We start from the raw sequence: 18,164 nt of genomic DNA on the forward strand, positions 1-18,164 counted from the left end.
TGGTTTGGGTTCAGGGGCAGAAGACAATACAATCTATCATCTGCAGCGACTGACCCACCCAGTCTCTCTAAGCTGAATGCAGTGTTGCTAACATTTAACAAGGAGAGTTTGCCACCTGAATGAGAAGACAGGGCTATATCCTCAATTTCCTGTTACCTCATTTCTGCCGCTGTAACTTTATAAAACTTGCTCTAGCTGAGATTATCAATAACCTCCATGTCAGGAAATCCAGTGAACATTTTTAGTAGTGAACTTAACTGATAATAACTGCTAACCACTTCCTCCTACTTAAAATACTCCCATTTCCTTGCCTCTGGGGCAAAATACTCTAACAGGTGCTTCTCTGTCCCTCCTCTGGTTTCTCCTCCTCTACCAAGCCATTCAAAGCAATTTCTCAAGACTCAGTGCTTGGGGTCTCTCCTCATCTTATTCTTTGCCTTCTCCCCAGGTAGTTTCACGCACACCCATGGCTTCAATTATGCTTATTTACTGTGCCACAGACCATGCACCTAGCTGCCCACTCAATTGCCTTATTTAGAGATATCTCAAAGGCATATCAACTTCAACATGCCCCAAACCAAATACATGATGAAATGATAACCTGAGCTCAGTGTCTAGGTACCAGGCCTTCTTATCAAGAGTACTATCTTTCCAGGAAGCCTAGCTACAAGTTTATTCAGTTAGGGCTCACAAGGACCAGGTGTGTTGTGAGGTCAATAGTGGTAAAGTTGGCCAGGAAACGGTTCCGAGGAACATCTTCAAACAGATAGCTTCTCCAATTGATCAGAATGATACTTTTAACTGCTTAAACTAAATGCCCCAATTCAGGGTCGCTGGGGCTACCCCAGCTGGGGCCAACCTGGTGACTGACAGTGCTGAGAGGCAGTCTGGAGAGACTAATTCAAGCCAAAGTCAGCTGGAAAAGTTGAATGTCAGGAAGAACAAATGCAAAGGGCCTCAGGTGGGACTGGAGTTCAGAATAGTGGCAACAAGAGTTAGTGGTGAGCAGGCAATATGGGTCCAGAGCCATTGTTCTGGGTAACCCTACGACATCTGTGTCTCCTCTTTATTGCTCAGGGATTCATGATGCATGGGTGTGTCAGGTTGGTTTAAAGGATTAGAAGCAAGTCATTATATTTACATTAATTTAGGAGTCTAAGATAATGTTCAATGCTGGGTTTAGGTTTAGAAACTGTCCAGAGCACTTTTGTTAAAAAAAAAAAAAAAATACTGCAGCAGGAAAAAAAAATCAACAAAATAAACATTTTTCTTATTTGCCTGAAATTATACTAACCTTTTATACTTTTGAAAACCAAAAGACCCAGGACAATGGGTTGTGGGGAGAAAATTAGTTATTTCCCTGTGAGTTCACAAACAGCTTAAGTGTTTGGGTTTGAATTATTTCCTCCATCAGACATGGTTTTATGATTTTATCAAGTTATCTAAAATGTGTTTCACCTAAAGTATGATTGCTGGCTCCACATTTAACTTTATAAGAATGTGCCAAACTGTTTCCAAAGTGGCTGTACCATTTTGCATTCCCATCAGCAATGAATAAGTTTCTATTGCTCAGCATCCTTTCCAGCATTTGTTCATGTCTTGTCTTTTCTTTCCTTTAGTTTTGGATTTTAGCCATTCTAATAGGTGTGTAGCACTGTTTCATTGTGGTTTTAATTTGCATTTCTCTACTGACATGACAATAGAGAATTACATGACAATATTGAGCATCTTTTCATGTGTTCATTTCCCATCCATATACATTCTTGAGTGAAGTGTCTGTTCAAATCATTTCCCCATGTTTAATTGGGTTTTCTTAAGTTGTAAGAATTCCACTTTATATATTCAACATACATATGCATATATATATCTGTTTATATATTTAAGATACAAATTCTTTGTTGACTACATGGAATAGTTGCCTAGCTTCTGGATGTCTTCCTAGTCACTGTGAATTTCCAGTTATTCATGAGCAGTTCCTCAGGAGGCCAGTAAGAGCAAATAGAGCAGCCACTTACCTCTGAACCTGTAACTTTATTGGGGTGCTTGTAAACCCTTGCCCATGTCGAAGAGATTTAATCTGTTTCCAAGTTCGTAATATACTGCGTAGTAGGCAGAGGTCCTTTCCCCTTTCTAAGTCATACATCTGTTTTGTATTACTACAACAAAAATGGCAGAGCAAAAATTTGTCAGTGGATTAGAACTAAAAGCCTTCAAAAGTGGCATGGAAGAATATATTGCAATAACTCTTCTGAACTCCCTCCCCACCTTATTCTTTTCATTTTATACACATCTGAACCCCATCTTACTATATTTTATGTTACCCACTGCAATTCCATTAGAAATGTGTTCCTTTATGACTTAATGGCTTTTCACTATTCAAAAGTGCCCTGCTAAAATGCAAATGCTCCTGAGAAAGGAAATAGCCTAGCTAGAATTCTACGAGATATTTTTTTTCTTTTTTGAGAGAGTCTCGCTCTGTTGCCCAGGCTGAAGTGCTATGGCATGATCTCAGCTCACTGCAACCTCCATCTCCTGGGTTCAAGTGATTCTCCTGCCTCAGTCTCCCAAGTAGCTGGGACCATAGGCATGTGCCACCATGCCTGGCTAACTGTTATATTTTAGTAGAGATGGGGTTTTACCATGTTGGGCAAGCTGGTCTCAAACTTCTGACCTCAAGTGATCTGCCTGCCTCAGCCTCCTAAAGCACTGGGGTTATAAGCGTGAGCCACTGAGCCCTGCTAGAACCCTACAAGATTCTGAAGTACCAAAGAGAGAAAGGCAATGGTGGAAGAAAGGAGCAATAAAAGAAAGGGAGTGGAAAGTCCCTATGTTTTGATAATTGTGCTTGCCATCTATTCAGGATTTAGTTAATTTCTGGTTGGCACTTCACTATTTACAAAAAAGAAGATGCAAACCAGCTGCTGCATGTCCCTTTCAATACTCTGGTGCAGAATGATGCTCCCACAACTTTTATTTTGCCACCTAAGTTCTATTTGGATGGTTCCAAAGCCACTGGTGAGGGATTGGCTTAGATTAAGGATGCCAAAATCTCAAGAGGTCTTGATGGGAAAGGATGGTGGTAGCCTAGCACCATGGAGTTTGAGTCACTCTAAGGAAGTGCTGGGGAGGGATTCTTACTTAGTTAAAGTGCATGAAGATAGAAAATATGCATTTCATTTTCACGATATTGATTCTTCCAACCCATGAGCATGGAATGTTCTTCCATTTGTTTGTATCCTCTTTTATTTCATTGAGCAGTGGTTTGTAGTTCTCCTTGAAGAGGTCCTTCACATCCCTTGTAAGTTGGATTCCTAGGTATTTTATTCTCTTTGAAGCAATTGTGAATGGGAGTTCACTCATGATTTGGCTCTCTGTTTGTCTGTGATTGGTGTACAAGAATGCTTGTGATTTTTGTACATTGATTTTGTATCCTGAGACTTTGCTGAAGTTGCTTATCAGCTTAAGGAGATTTTGGGCTGAGACGATGGGGTTTTCTAGATATACAATCATGTCATCTGCAAACAGGGACAATTTGACTTCCTCTTTTCTTAATTGAATACCCTTTATTTCCTTCTCCTGCCTGATTGCTCTGGCCAGAACTTCCAGCACTATGTTGAATAGGAGTGGTGAGAGAGGGCATCCCTGTCTTGTGCGTTTTCAAAGGGAATGCTTCCAGTTTTTGCCCATTCAGTATGATATTGGCTCTGGGGTTGTCATAGATAGCTCTTATTATTTTGAGATACGTCCCATCAATACCTAATTTATTGAGAGTTTTTAGCATGAAGGGCTGTTGAATTTTGTCAAAGGCCTTTTCTGCATCTATTGAGATAATCATGTGGTTTTTGTCTTTGGTTCTGTTTATATGCTGGATTACATTTATTGATTTGCGTATGTTGAACCAGCCTTGCATCCCAGGGATGAAGCCCACTTGATCATTGTGTATAAGCTTTTTGATGTGCTGCTGGATTTGGTTTGCCAGTATTTTATTGAGGATTTTTGCATCAATGTTCATCAAGGATATTGGTCTGAAATTCTCTTTTTTGGTTATGTCTCTGCCAGGCTTTGGTATCAGGACGATGCTGGCTTCATAAAATGTGTTAGGGAGGATTCCCTCTTTTTCTATCGATTGGAATAGTTTCAGAAGGAATGGTACTAGTTCCTCCTTGTACCTCTGGTAGAATTCGTACTGCCCAAGGTAATTTATAGATTCAATGCCATCCCCATCAAGCTACCAATGACTTTCTTCACAGAATTGGAAAAAACTACTTTAAAGTTCATATGGAACCAAAAAAGAGCCCACATCGCCAAGTCAATCCTAAGCCAAAAGAACAAAGCTGGAGGCATCACGCTACCTGACTTCAAACTATACTACAAGGCTACAGTAACCAAAACAGCATGGTACTGGTACCACAACAGAGACATAGATCTATGGAACAGAACAGAGCCCTCAGAAATGATGCCGCATATCTACAACTATCTGATCTTTGACAAACCTGACAAAAACAAGAAATGGGGAAAGGATTCCCTATTTAATAAATGGTGCTGGGAAAACTGGCTAGCCATATGTAGAAAGCTGAAACTGGATCCGTTCCTTACACCTTATACAAAAATTAATTCAAGATGGATTAAAGACTTAAATGTTAGACCTAAAACCATTAAAATCCTACAAGAAAACCTAGGCAATACCATTCAGGACATAGGCATGGGCAAGGACTTCATGTCTAAAACACCAAAAGCAATGGCCACAAAAGCCAAAATTGACAAATGGGATCTAATTAAACTAAAGAGCTTCTGCACAGCAAAAGAAACTACCATCAGAGTGAACAGGCAACCTACAGAATGGGAGAAAATTTTTGCAACCTACTCATCTGACAAAGGGCTAATATCCAGAATCTATAATGAACTCAAACAAATTTACAAGAAAAAAACAAACAACCCCATCAAAAAGTGGGCGAAGGACATGAACAGACACTTCTCAAAAGAAGACATTTATGCAGCCAAAAAACACATGAAAAAATGCTCATCATCACTGGTCATCAGAGAAATTCAAATCAAAACCACAGTGAGATACCATCTCACACCAGTTAGAATGGCCATCATTAAAAAGTCAGGAAACAACAGGTGCTGGAGAGGATGTGGAGAAATAGGAACACTTTTACACTGTTGGTGGGACTGTAAACTAGTTCAACCATTGTGGAAGTCAGTGTGGCGATTCCTCAGGGATCTAGAACTACAAATACCATTTGACCCAGACATCCCATTACTGGGTATATACCCAAAGGACTATAAATCATGCTGCTATAAAGACACATGCACACGTATGTTTACTGCGGCACTATTCACAATAGCAAAGACTTGGAACAAACCCAAATGTCCAACAACGATAGACTGGATTAAGAAAATGTGGCACATATACACCATGGAATACTATGCAGCCATAAAAAATGATGAGTTCGTGTCCTTTGTAGGGACATGGATGAAACTGGAAAACATCATTCTCAGTAAACTATCGCGAGGACAAAAAACCAAACACTGCATGTTCTCACTCATAGGTGGGAATTGAACAATGAGAACTCATGGACACAGGAAGGGGAACATCACACTCCAGGGACTGTTGTGGGGTGGGGGGAGGGGGGAGGGACAGCATTAGGAGATATACCTAATGCTAAATGATGAGTTAATGGGTGCAGCACACCAACATGGCACATGGATACATATGTAACAAACCTGCACATTGTGCACATGTACCCTAAAACCTAAAGTATAATAATAATAAAAAAATGAAATGCTGAAAAAAAAAAAAAAGAAAATATGCATTTCAAGGCCGAGCATGGTGGTGCATGGCTATAATCTCAGCATTTCAGAGACCAAGGTGGGGTGGATCACTTGACCCCAGAAGTTGAAGACCAGCCTGGGCAACATGGTGAAACTCTGTCTCTACAAAAGTTACAAAAACTAGCCAGGCATGATGGTGCACACTTGTAGTCCCAGCTACTCAGGAGACTGAGGTGGGAGGACCACTTGAGACTAGAAGGTTGAGACTGCAGTGAGCTGTGATTGTGCCACTGCACTCCAGGCCAGGCAACAGAGGGAGACCTTGTCTCGAAAAAAAAGAAAAAAAGAAAATATGTATTTCAAAACTCAGTTTATATCACTTCCTCAGTACAGCCTTGCTTGAAAACCCCCACAACAAAATTAAATTTTCTTATATCTCTTCATGCTTTTCCTTTTAAGTATTCATCACACTTGTAATAAGTCATTCAATGTCTGTTTCCCAGTGTGATTTCAAGGTTCAGGGTACTTCAGGATAACAGGTGTATATTGTAAATATTACCATTTTTTGTAAGCCTCCATCACCTCCCAATCCACTCACATAGCTGATGTGTGAAACAAGAATACTTAAAGGAGTGTGGTCATTTTGAGTAAATGCCATAAGAAGTGTGATGCAGTAGAAAGGATAGCAAGATACTTGGAGTCAGACAAACCCAGTGTTAACTGTGGTTCTCCAACTTACTTAAGAAAACTGCTTAAGTGTTCTGGGTCTTCCTATGCTCAATTTTTCTCCTGACACCTATTTGAATGAAGTACCTCTAAAGTGAAAGCAATGGATCAAATTATTAATCAGAAAATAATAAAATAAATGCACTATTCTCCATATATTTCCAGATTTTCTGGAAATTGTATAATGTATTTATTACACTTTTTTCAGGTTAACAATTAGAATATTGCTTCGAATTTAGAGGTACTTTGCCTGATAGGCTAATAATCATATTTTTAGAATATCGAAGTAACATGCTGTTTTAAAAAAGTTTCTTCTGTGTTTCATAACTTTGCAAACACATTATATTAGTATGTTAAATTACACTAATTAACACATTGTATTAGTATGTTAAGTTACACAAATTAATTTCTAATGTTAAACCATCCTTGCATTCCTTGGATTATTCCAAATTGGATAATCCAAATTTGGTTATAATGTATTATTTGATAAAATTCTGTTTAGTACATTAGTATCTATGTTCATGAGTGAAATTCAGTTGCAATATTTTGATATGGTTGCCAGGTTTTAATTTCAAGGATACTGTAACCTCATTAAATGAGCTGAAAATGTAGCCTCTTTTTCTTTTATTTGAAAGAGTTTGTGAAGAATAGTAGTTATCTTTAAATAAGAGGTTGTTAAACTTTTTTGTGCATCAGAATCACCTGCAGGGCTTGCTAAACACAGATTGACAGGCCCTACCTGTAGAGTTCCCGATTCAGTGGTCTGTGGTAGACCTGATAATGTGCATTTCTAACAAACTCCCAGGTGAAGGTGATGACGCTGGTCTGGGGACCATACTTTGAGACCCACTGCTTTAAACGTTCTAGAAAGTACTCTAGTCATCTGAGCCTGGAGTTTTCTTTGCGGAAAGGTTTCAAATTAATGGTTTGATTTCTTTAACAATTATTGAATTACTTAAGGTTTTTTTTTCTTCTTTGTCTTTCACTTCTTGAATATGTTTGATTAGTTGTATTTTGTGTAGATTTGTCTTTTCCATATAAATGTTTACATTCTTTAGCATAAAGTTATTTAAAATATACAGCATCTATAGTAATGTTCCTTTTCCTTTCCTGACATTGTATATTTGTTCTGTTTCACTTTTTCCACTTGATCAGCTTTCCCAGAGTTTATCAGTTTTTATCCAACATTTGAGTGTATTGATTTTCTCTATTATAATTTTATTATTAATTTCTGTTTATCTCTTTGTTATTTCATTCCTCTTACCCTTTATCCTAATTTCTTTTCTTTCTCTCTATCTTCTCCTTTTGAATCTCCTCCACTGAATATGTCAGTCCAATTAATGGTGTTCCACAGGTCTCTTAGGCTCTGTTTGTGTTTCTTCAATATTTTCTTCTTTCTGTTGCTCAAACTCAACAATTTACATTGTCCTATCTACAAGATCACTAATTCTTTCTTCTGCCTGCTGTAATCTATCTGCCTTTGAATCTCTCTAGTGACTTTTTCATTTCAGTTATACTTTTCAGCTTCATTCTCTTTTTCAATTTTCTATCTTTCTATTGTTAATTCTATTTTGTTTATATGTGGTTTGTTTGTTTATTTATTTATTTATTTACTGAGACTTATTTATTTACTGAGACAGAGTCTCACTCTGTCACCCAGGCTGGAGTGCAGTGGCACAATCTCAGCTCACTGCAAGCTCTGCCTCCCAGGTTCAAGCAATTCTCCCATCTCAGCCTCCAGAGTAGCTGGGACTACAGGTGCACACCATGACACCTGGCTAATTTTTGTATTTTTAGTACAGATGGGGTTTCACCATTTTAACTAGGCTGGTCTTGAACTCCTGGCCTCAAGCAATCTGCTCACCTCAGCCTCTCAAAGTGCTGGGATTACAGGCTTGGAGCCAACGCGCCTGGCCTATTTTGTTTATGCATGGCTTAACGTATGGTTTTCTTGACTTTCTTGACATCTTTCTTTAGTTCTTTGAGCATCTTTAAGACAGTTGTTTTCAAGTCTTTATCTGGTAGATCTGCCATCGAGTAGGTCTTTATCTAGTAGGTTTTTATTTTTGGCATAGTTTCTGTTGATTTATTCTTTTTCTTTGAGTTGGCCATACTTTCCTGTTTCTTTGTACACCTTTGTGTTTTTTTGTTGTTTAAAACTGGATATTTGAATCTAATAATGTGGTAACTCTAGAAATCACATTGTCCTCCTTTCCCAGGGCTTGCTGTTTTTCATTATTGTTATTTAAAAAAAAAAATCATGGCCAGGTGTGGTGGCTCACACCTGTAATCCCAGGACTTTGGGAGGCCAAGGCAGGTGGATCACCTGAGGTCAGGAGTTGGAGACCAGCCTGGCCAACATGGTGAACCCCCATCTCTACTAAAAATACAAAAATTAGCCAGGCGTGGTGGCATGCACCTGTAGTCCCAGCTACTCGGGAGGCTGAGGCAGGAGAGTTGCTTGAACCTGGGAAGTGGAGGTCACAGTGAGCTGAGATTGTGTCACTGCACTCTAGCCTGGGTGACAGAGTGAGACTCTGTCTCAAAAAACAAAACAACAACAACAACAAAAAAATCATCGTCAGCTGTCTCTGTGCCCAGGATCAGGCTGAGGTATAAACATAAGGTCCTCTCCAGTCTTTTCTGAGTCAATGCTTTTCCCTGGGTATGTGTGGTCACTTTCTAATTTTCTCTGTATATGCAGTTGCTTTTAAATGTCATAGTCTTTAATATCTGGCTCCCAAAAGAGGAAAAAGAAACAATGAAGGGGAGGGGAAGGGGCATCAGCCTTTTAAATCCTCTGGAAGTCACTTTATCCAGAGATAGAGGGGCTTGCAACAATGGGGAAAAGTACAATAATGGTCCCCCTCTCATTGCACCTCTGTGATTAGAAGTAAGCAGTGATCAGAGCACAGGTCCCCAATATCTGTAGGATAAAGTCCTTTTTGCTTACCTTGGGCTCCTGAAAAATGTGTGTGGGTTACTCCAGGAACATGTACACAGCTGCCTGCCATAGGGCTGAGGGGCAGGGGTGGGGGGATAGCTGCTACTGTGCTAAGAGCTGACATTGACCAAAATTAACCCGAATTTACCACCCAAGCCTTCTTCTAGATGCTGCAAGCCTTCAATAGACTCCAGAGTTCCAAAATATAGGCTTTTCATATCCATGAGTTCTGCATCTACAGATTAACCAATCTCAGATTTAAAACATTTTTTAAAAAGCCAATAAAAATAACAATACAAGAGTAAAAAATAATGTGAATAAACAAATACAGTAGAATAACTATGTACATAGCATTTACATTATAGTGGGTAATCTAGAAACGATTTAAAGTATATGAGAGGATGTGCATAGGTTATATGCAAATACTATGTCATTTTATACAAGGGACTTGAACGTCCATGAATTTTGGTGTGTGTAGGAGGTTCTGGAACCAATCCCTTGCAGATACTGAGGGACAACAGTAGTTACATCAGACAGGTTCTCTGCTAGTACAACTGTTGTCTAGGTGGGGAGATTAATTCCTAGTGCTTCTTCTTCCACCTTCCTAGAAACTCCTTCCATTGAATTTTTTAATTTTCATTTTATATTTTTCAATTCTGTAAATTCTCTTTGGTTCTTCTTATATAAAAATAGCTCAAGAAGTACTCAGTAATTTACTATATCTTGTTTGTAGATCATATTTTCAAGCTTGTCTTTTATTTTTAAATCATATTTTTAAAAGTTATATTATTTTCTATATTTGATAATTCTATTTTCCTAAGCTTTTGCTTGTATGAGCCTTCTATTATTTCTACTGGCTCTTATTCATGCTGTCTTTGTGTGTGTGTGATAGAAGAGGTTGTAAACTGTAAGCTCATGCTCCTTAAAATGTTATATCTTTGAATAATCTCTGAGCTAAGATTAAAATTGTGCTCTTTCAGAAAAAAGATGTATTTGTTTTGCCAGTTGTTTGGTGCCAATGCCAATCTGGAACTATTTTAAGTTAAATTCTAAATCTGAGATAGATTTTAGGCTAAATAAGTTGTATAAATTCATGTCAGAAGTCTGAATGAAGGCTGTCTTCTGATTATGAATACCTTCCAGTGAATTTTCCTGCTTTTAGAGATTCTGTGACACATGAATATGTTTTGTCTTGGAATTACTTTCCCAGTTATTTCATACTTTCATAACTTCGCTTTCCAGTCTATAAGCCAATTGCTCCCAACTTGTAGACCATGCTTTTTACAGGGGTCCTTATATTCACTACTTGTGAAATATTGTCTTTAGACTGAAATAATAATATATCTTGCACATGTGTAAATGTGCACTAATTCTCAAATATATACTAACACTTCAGATCAATATAATCCAAGTGAATTTCAAAGTACTCATGAACTCATAGTTCTTCATCTTTTTAAAACAAATCAATGGATGTAAAACTAGAACTATTTTCACATGGCACCCCTGTGAAATATTTTTACACAAACGTGGGTCTTAAAAAAGATTGAAACCATTTCTGTAATTGCCTAAAAAGGATTGTGTACTTTTCTTTATCTTCCATAGCAAGTGCAGTACTCTGTCTAAAGAAGTTACTTAATGAATGCTTGATGAACATGAATGGCTCAAAACCTACCTTATTTGCCAATAATTATCTTGTAAAGATTTTCTGGTCAGCTGGTTTATTTCTGAATTTTCATTTGACAATTTGGTAGCATCTGTCAGTGCTTTCAGCTGTAACAAAAAAAAGAGCTCTTTGGTATATTTTATCTGCCTGTTACCACTGATCCAGTTCACCTGCAGGTCAAGGTGTGTGCAGCAGCAGAACAAATGTATAACTTTGTGTGTATTATTGGCTTATCTTCCACAATATATTTTATATAAGCACTTTGGGGAGGAACTGAGAAATGCCTCAATATCTATATAGGCAATAAACATCAATTTAATATCTAATAACATCTAGTATCTTGAACATTACTAGAAAATCAATTCATCAATTGATATAAAGAAATGCCATTAGATCAAGAAGGCATATTGAGCACAGGTATCAATCTTATCTTTCACCTAAAATCCCATAGTTACAGAAAAAATATATGTCTGTCTTTATCCACATTCATTGCCATCATCACATTCATGTCTATATATATATATAGATAACCATGGATAAGTGCGTAACATAGGAAAACAAGAAGAATAAAATCAAGAAAACAAGATATACTTCAGAAGGTATAAAACACAGTAACATCCATAGAGCAATAGAATTGGAGGAAACCAGGCCCTAAAACACATAAAGGAGACGTCTGTCACAGTTGGAGGTAATTTGTAGGAACTTCAAGACAAGAGTCAATTGATATAAACTTTTACTGGAGGACATACAAGAAGACCTAAACATAGGAAAACAAACTATATTCCTGGAAGAGGAACCCCAATTTTTATGAGATCAAACTTCTTTCAAAATTAATGTAACAGTACAACACAATCACAATAAAGATGGTAACAGGTTTTAAAAATAGAAGGTGACAAACTAATTCTAAGGTTCATATAGAAGATAAAATCTATGGGGTATCCAAAAACATTCTAGAAAAGAACAACAATGAGGAGGCACTTGTGCTATGACATATAATTTAGTAATTAAATATGGTAATGAAACAGTATGGAACTAGACCAATATGTCACATGAGGAACAGATAGTCCTCAAGCAAACCTATATATTAATAAGTATGTGCAGCTGGTATAGGATAAAGTTAGTATTTTAAATCAATAGGGAAATAAATGATGGTATTTGGATATTAGGCTGCTCTTTTGGGAGAAAGAGTGGAGTTGGAGCCCAGTCTCACCTGAGACACAGATATAAACTCTAGATAGAAAAGGCTAGAAATTATATACACACATGCCCTTTGACACACACACATATACTTACAAATCCATATGTATACACATACACACATACATATATAATATATACCATAAGGATATATAAAAGGAAGTCTTTATAATTTTGGTCTGTCAGACACTACTCATTGCCCTTAAAGGATCATTTTTCTTCGCTGGCAGAACACCAATTTTGTTCAATTGTTCGATCATTTTCCATGTGTTTTTGAGGTAAACTGATTACTGCGGCTATTTGCAGCAATTTCATTCTTGCCAATGAATGGTTTAGGCATGATCATGCAAAATAATTCTAGTCAATGAGATATTAGGGGAAATCTGCTGCAGGGCAGGAGAGAGATTGGAGAAGGCTCTCAACGTGAGACACTACACTGCATATTGTGTGTCTGACCAGCATGCCTTCAACTGGAGCAGCCACTTGGTTAGCTTCCATAAGTAGAGCTAACCCCAAGTCAACTTGCTGAAGATAAAGAGAAGGACAGAAAAGGCTAGGGTTGTTGATAATATTGTCGAGACACCAAATTAACCAAACCTAGAGCTGCCCTAACTTGGACAATATGAGGTTATGCCTTTTCCTTATTGTCTGAAGTAACTGAGAAGAAGTTTTCCATGAATTGCAATCAAAAATATCCTAATTGATTAACTTGGGGTAGAGAAGGTCTTAGGAAGCTTAGGAAGCAAACAAGAAAATCTAAAATTCACAAAGGAAAAGATGAACAGATTTGACGTCGTAAAAATGTAAAATGCTTGCCAAGCTCAGTGGCTCACGCCTGTAATCCCAACAACTCAGGGAGCTGAGGTAGGAGGATTGCCTGAGGCCAAGATTTCAAGGCCAGCCTGGCAATATAGCAAGACCTTGTTTCTTAAAAATTTTTTTTAAATGACCTGGGTGTTGTGCCATGTACCTGTAGTCCCAGCTACTTGGGAGGCTGAGTGAGAGCATCACTTGAGCCCAGGAGTTAGAGGCTGTAGTGAGTTATAATTGCACTCCGGGGGACAGAGTGAGACCTTTCTCAAAAAAGAATTTTTTTAAATTTAAAATGTTTACCAAAATATATAATAAAGTTTAAAAGCAAGTAACAGAATAGGACAAAAATATACAAAACATATTTAAAAGACATACTTCTTTTATGGACTTACATCTAGAAAAATATATATGTTCTTTTTTTAACTTGTGAATTAATTAAAAATAAAGCTAGGGAAAAATACTGAATATTGGTGAAGGCTCTGGGAAGTGGGCTCTGTCCTGCCTTGCCAGTGGAAATTCAAATTGGAAAAACATTTGGGAAAGGCATTTTATCACTTTCTAATAAAATTTAAACTGCATATACCCTTACCTTTGACCAGGCAACTTCACTTCTATGGATCTATCCTATAGAAGTTTTCATATATGTGTTCAAATATATAGGTACAAGGATATTCACTGCTTCATTACTAATCATAAAGAAATGACCTAAGTGCCATTGAATGGGAGTGATTAAATATATTAAAATAAACCTATATTATGGACCTATATATATATATATATAGTGATACATAAAAAGTTCCAAGATAGAATATTAATTTCAGAAAACCAGCTGGGCATGGTGGTGCACACCTGTAGTCTCACCTACTTGGGAGGCTGAGGTGGGAGGACTGCTTGAGCCCAGGAGTTTGCGTCCAGCCTGGGCAACATAACAAGATGCTGTATCTAAAAAAAACCAAGTTGCCAAATAATGCATATGGTAAGATCCAATTTGCGTTAAAAACAATCATGGCATACATACATATAGAAATACAGGGAGAAGAGAACTTTAAGGATGTACTTAAAGAACTAAAGGATGTCCAAACCATGAGGTGGAGAATGAAGTAGGGCTTTCACATCTTGACACTTCTACAATTAATCTTTTCCAGTAAGAATGTATTCCTGTATGACTTGTATAATTTTTTAAAGCTAGAGGGAAAAAGAGCAGAAGTCTGCATAGCTGAGCATCCTTTCTACTCTCTCATACTATCAGAAACATCCCTCTTTGTTCTTTAAGTGGAATTCATACTCATATAAAGGAGCATATTTCAGTTTAAGAATACCTTGAATGCCAATGACTCTTCCACTACTCTGAATTGGTTTGAAAACACTGGGAACAGGCAAAGCCATACATTTCATACCCAGGAACTAAACTATCCATGTTTAAGAAATTAATCTTTTGGTGGGAGGCCAATGGACATGCTCTGCACCACCTGGCCTTTTCTTCTCTTCCCCACTGCTCTTCTCTACCTCGGAAGAGAAGATTATGCACACTTCCAACCACATTTCTCTTTTTACAATTTACTGGGAGGTTCGAGAAAATGTTTATATTCACATAACAGAATAAATTGAAAAAAAGTAAAAATCCACTAAGAAATTACATTTGGTTCCTAATACAATAATAATACTGAAACATATTGCAAATAATAACCCAAAAAGTTTTCATTTTATGCAGAAAGCCATGCATATACATGAAAAATAAACCTAGAATCTATATATACTTTAATAGATGGTACTCTAATAAACTAAAATTGATATTGGTAGATCAGACTTTAAAGATTCTATAATATTGTTGGAAAAAATTCTGTAAAGCAGAAATCTGTAGATCAAATCACTTTTTAAATGACCTGCATTTTAATCTGAGTTGTTTCCTTCATTCATTTAAAAAATGGCCATATTTTACTAAAAGTTAGAATATTCAATATTTATTTTAGGAAATATTCTGATATTGCTAATGCATGGTGTTCATCTATTAAGTTCTCCCACACAATTGCTCTATCAAATCAAATAGATTAACTCCTGGCTGGGCATGGTGGCTCACACCTGTAATCCCAACATTTAAGGAGCCCAAGGCAGGCAAATCGCTTGAGCCCAGGAGTTCAAGAGCAGCCTGGACAACATGGCAAAAGCCTGTTTCCATGAAAAAGAAAAAAATTTTAGCTGGGTGTGGTGGTGCACATCTGTAGTTCCAGCTACTCAGGGGGCTGAAGTGGGAGGATAGCTTGAGCCTGGGAGGTTGAGGCTGCAGTGAGCCATGATTGAGCCACTGTATTGCAGCCTGAATGAGACCTTATCTCAAAAAAAAACAAAAATGGATTAAGTCTTGTGGGTTTTAAACTTATATTTTAAAAAGCAGATATTAGCCAGGCATGGTGGCTCATGCCTGTAATCTCAGCACTTTGGGAGGCCGAGGCAGGCAGATCACCTGGGGTCAGAAGTTCAAGAACAGCCCGGCCAACATGGCAAAACCCCATCTCTACTAAAAATACAAAAATTAGCCATGCATGTGGTGGGCACCTGTAGTCCCAGCTACTCAGGAGGCTGAGGCAAGAGAATCGCTTGAACTCGGGAGGCGGAGGCTGCAGTGAGCCAAGATCGCACCACTGCACTATAGCCTGGGGGACAGAGCAAGACTCCGTCTCAAAAAGAAAAAAAAAAAGCAGATATTTATGAAGATTCATAACAGATATTTATGAAGGTTCAAAATTAGTTCATGTCCAGTTTATTGAGATGGCTTTGTGGCTCCATCAGGATTGAATGTTTCATTAAATAGCTTAGAGGGGATTTGATTTCAAATGTATTCATTAGTTGAATGAGACATACTGTCAAAATACCTTTCCCAAGAGAACACTAGTCAACAAAATGCTCATATATCAGAAACCTGGCAGAGAGTTTAAATGAGGCACAAGTTTGTAAAAGTAATCAGTGAGTACTCCTTCTATTTCTCTTCAGACTTCATATACCCCTCATGATGTCATGAGATGACTATTTGGATTAATCATCTTCAGACCAAGACTCTTCAGGTTTGTTATGAGAGTCAAGATTTCTAATATTTTAATTAAAATACTTTATTACAAGACTTAAAACAGCCACATGGCTCTTTTCAGTAATAATCATTTCAAATACTCTTCTTGAGTTATAGGACAAAGAATATCATTGATTAGTAAACCATTTGTGGTAAATAAATATCCCATAGGATATATTTAAAGCTTTCTCCTCAGCCAGTCAATTCCTACAGTTTCTTTTCAGAGAAACTGAAATTGAACCATTGTTCTACTTAAATATTTAGAAAATGTTCTGATAATTTGCTCTGCACAAGAAATTTTTTCTCTTTCAATATTAAATGTTTAGCTTTATAATGAAAGCCATTCTCACCTTCTCATAAAGCAGCTGAGATACATTCTGTTGCTGCCTGTCCTGAAAACATTCATAAAGTTGGAGAAGCCTAGCACATAATACTTGTTCTTGATTGAAGAGATGATGATGGCTGAATTGCAAACCCACAATGTTGAGGTCTAATTGGTATATTTCCCTTGGATCTTCCATTTTGTTCATAAATGAACTTCCCAGGTCATATTTTACTGCCTTTTAAAGAAAAATAAGTGCACAATGTTACTTTGATTCAGTTTCTTTTGAAATTATAAGTAACTTTTCCTTATAAAAGTAACATTTCAATTGTAGGAAAATCAAGAGATATAGAAAAACAAAAAATAATAATTTGATTCTTTTTCCTTAAATTGAATATGGCCCTTAATTTCATCAAATATATTTATATTACAGTATTTTAATCATCTTGCTATTAACTATTGTCATCTATCTCACTACTGTGTGCTGGTGGAGTGGAAGTTGGACTTTCAAGTTATAAAACCAAAAATAATTTCCTACAGAAACTATGACAAATGGTGTTTAGAACCGTGGGCCAGAGTTAAATGAGAATTACTTATTAAAACATTGTTTATAAATGAATATACTGGTGATCCTCTGGGAAATTACCTTCAGGAGCCTGGACCCTCTAAGCAATTCCTATAAGAAGAGCACCTGTTTTTGTACATGAGATTGTCTCCATTTGGATACCAGATTGTCCTTAAATTTCTGAAGTCCGTAGGCCTTAGATCATATGGAAGATGGTTCATCTGTTTTAGTCCATCTTTTTTTTTTTTTTTTTTTTTTTTGAGATGGAGTCTCACTCTGTCACCAGGCTGGAATGCAGTGTGCAGTGGTGCGATCTCGGCTCACTGCAACCTCCACCTCCCAGGTTCAAGTGATTCTCCTGCCTCAGCCTTCCAAGTAGCTGGGACTACAGGCACGTGCCACTACACCCAGCTAATGTTTGTATTTTTAGTAGAGATGATGTTTCACCATGTTGGCCAGGATGGTCTTGATCTCCTGACCTCGTGATCTGCCCGCCTCAGCCTCCCAAAGTGCTGGGATTACAAGTGTGAGCCACCGCACCTGACCACCTTTTTTTTTTCTTTTAAGTAAGAGCAAGTTTATTAAGAAATAGGCCAAGTGTGGTGGCTCATACTTGTGTAATCCCAGCATTTTGGGAGGCCGAGGCAGGTGGATCACCTGAGGTCAAGAGTTCGAGACCAGTCTGGCCAACATGGCAAAACCCCATCTCTACTAAAAATACAAAAATTAGCCGGGCGTGGTGGTAGGTGCTTGTAATCCCAGCTACTCAGGAGGCTGAGGCAGGAGAATCGCTAGAACCCGGGAGGCGGAGGTTGCGGTGAGCTGAGATCACACCACTGTACTCTAGCCTGGGTGACAGAGTGAGACTCTGTCTCAAAATATATATATATATATTTTTTTGAGTCCACTATTTTGAATTTATGCACATGTTTGAATATGTATGTGCTCAATATCATTGGTTTTCAGTAATGCAATTTACGAGGGTTGCTGAGTTACTTAGCATATGCAGCCTGATTAATCAATGCCTAGCCACTTCTGATAAAAGCCATGAATGCATCAACCCAAATAGGAGCACACTGAGCCCACTCTCTGGATCAG

General features: G+C 37.6%; 1 protein-coding gene across 1 annotated transcript in view; it reads right to left on the reverse strand.

Moving 5' to 3' along the window:
- Nucleotides 1-18,164, reverse strand: part of CC2D2B (coiled-coil and C2 domain containing 2B) — a 131,781-nt gene that overhangs the window by 69,358 nt on the left and 44,259 nt on the right. Inside the window, 3 exon segments of the mRNA XM_030809155.1 lie at nucleotides 2,016-2,156; nucleotides 11,118-11,215; nucleotides 16,530-16,739. Coding sequence (XP_030665015.1) covers nucleotides 2,016-2,156; nucleotides 11,118-11,215; nucleotides 16,530-16,739 — 449 coding nt within the window.

Source organism: Nomascus leucogenys, chromosome 3, assembly GCF_006542625.1.
Source record: "Nomascus leucogenys isolate Asia chromosome 3, Asia_NLE_v1, whole genome shotgun sequence".
Taxonomy (NCBI): Eukaryota; Metazoa; Chordata; class Mammalia; order Primates; family Hylobatidae; genus Nomascus; species Nomascus leucogenys.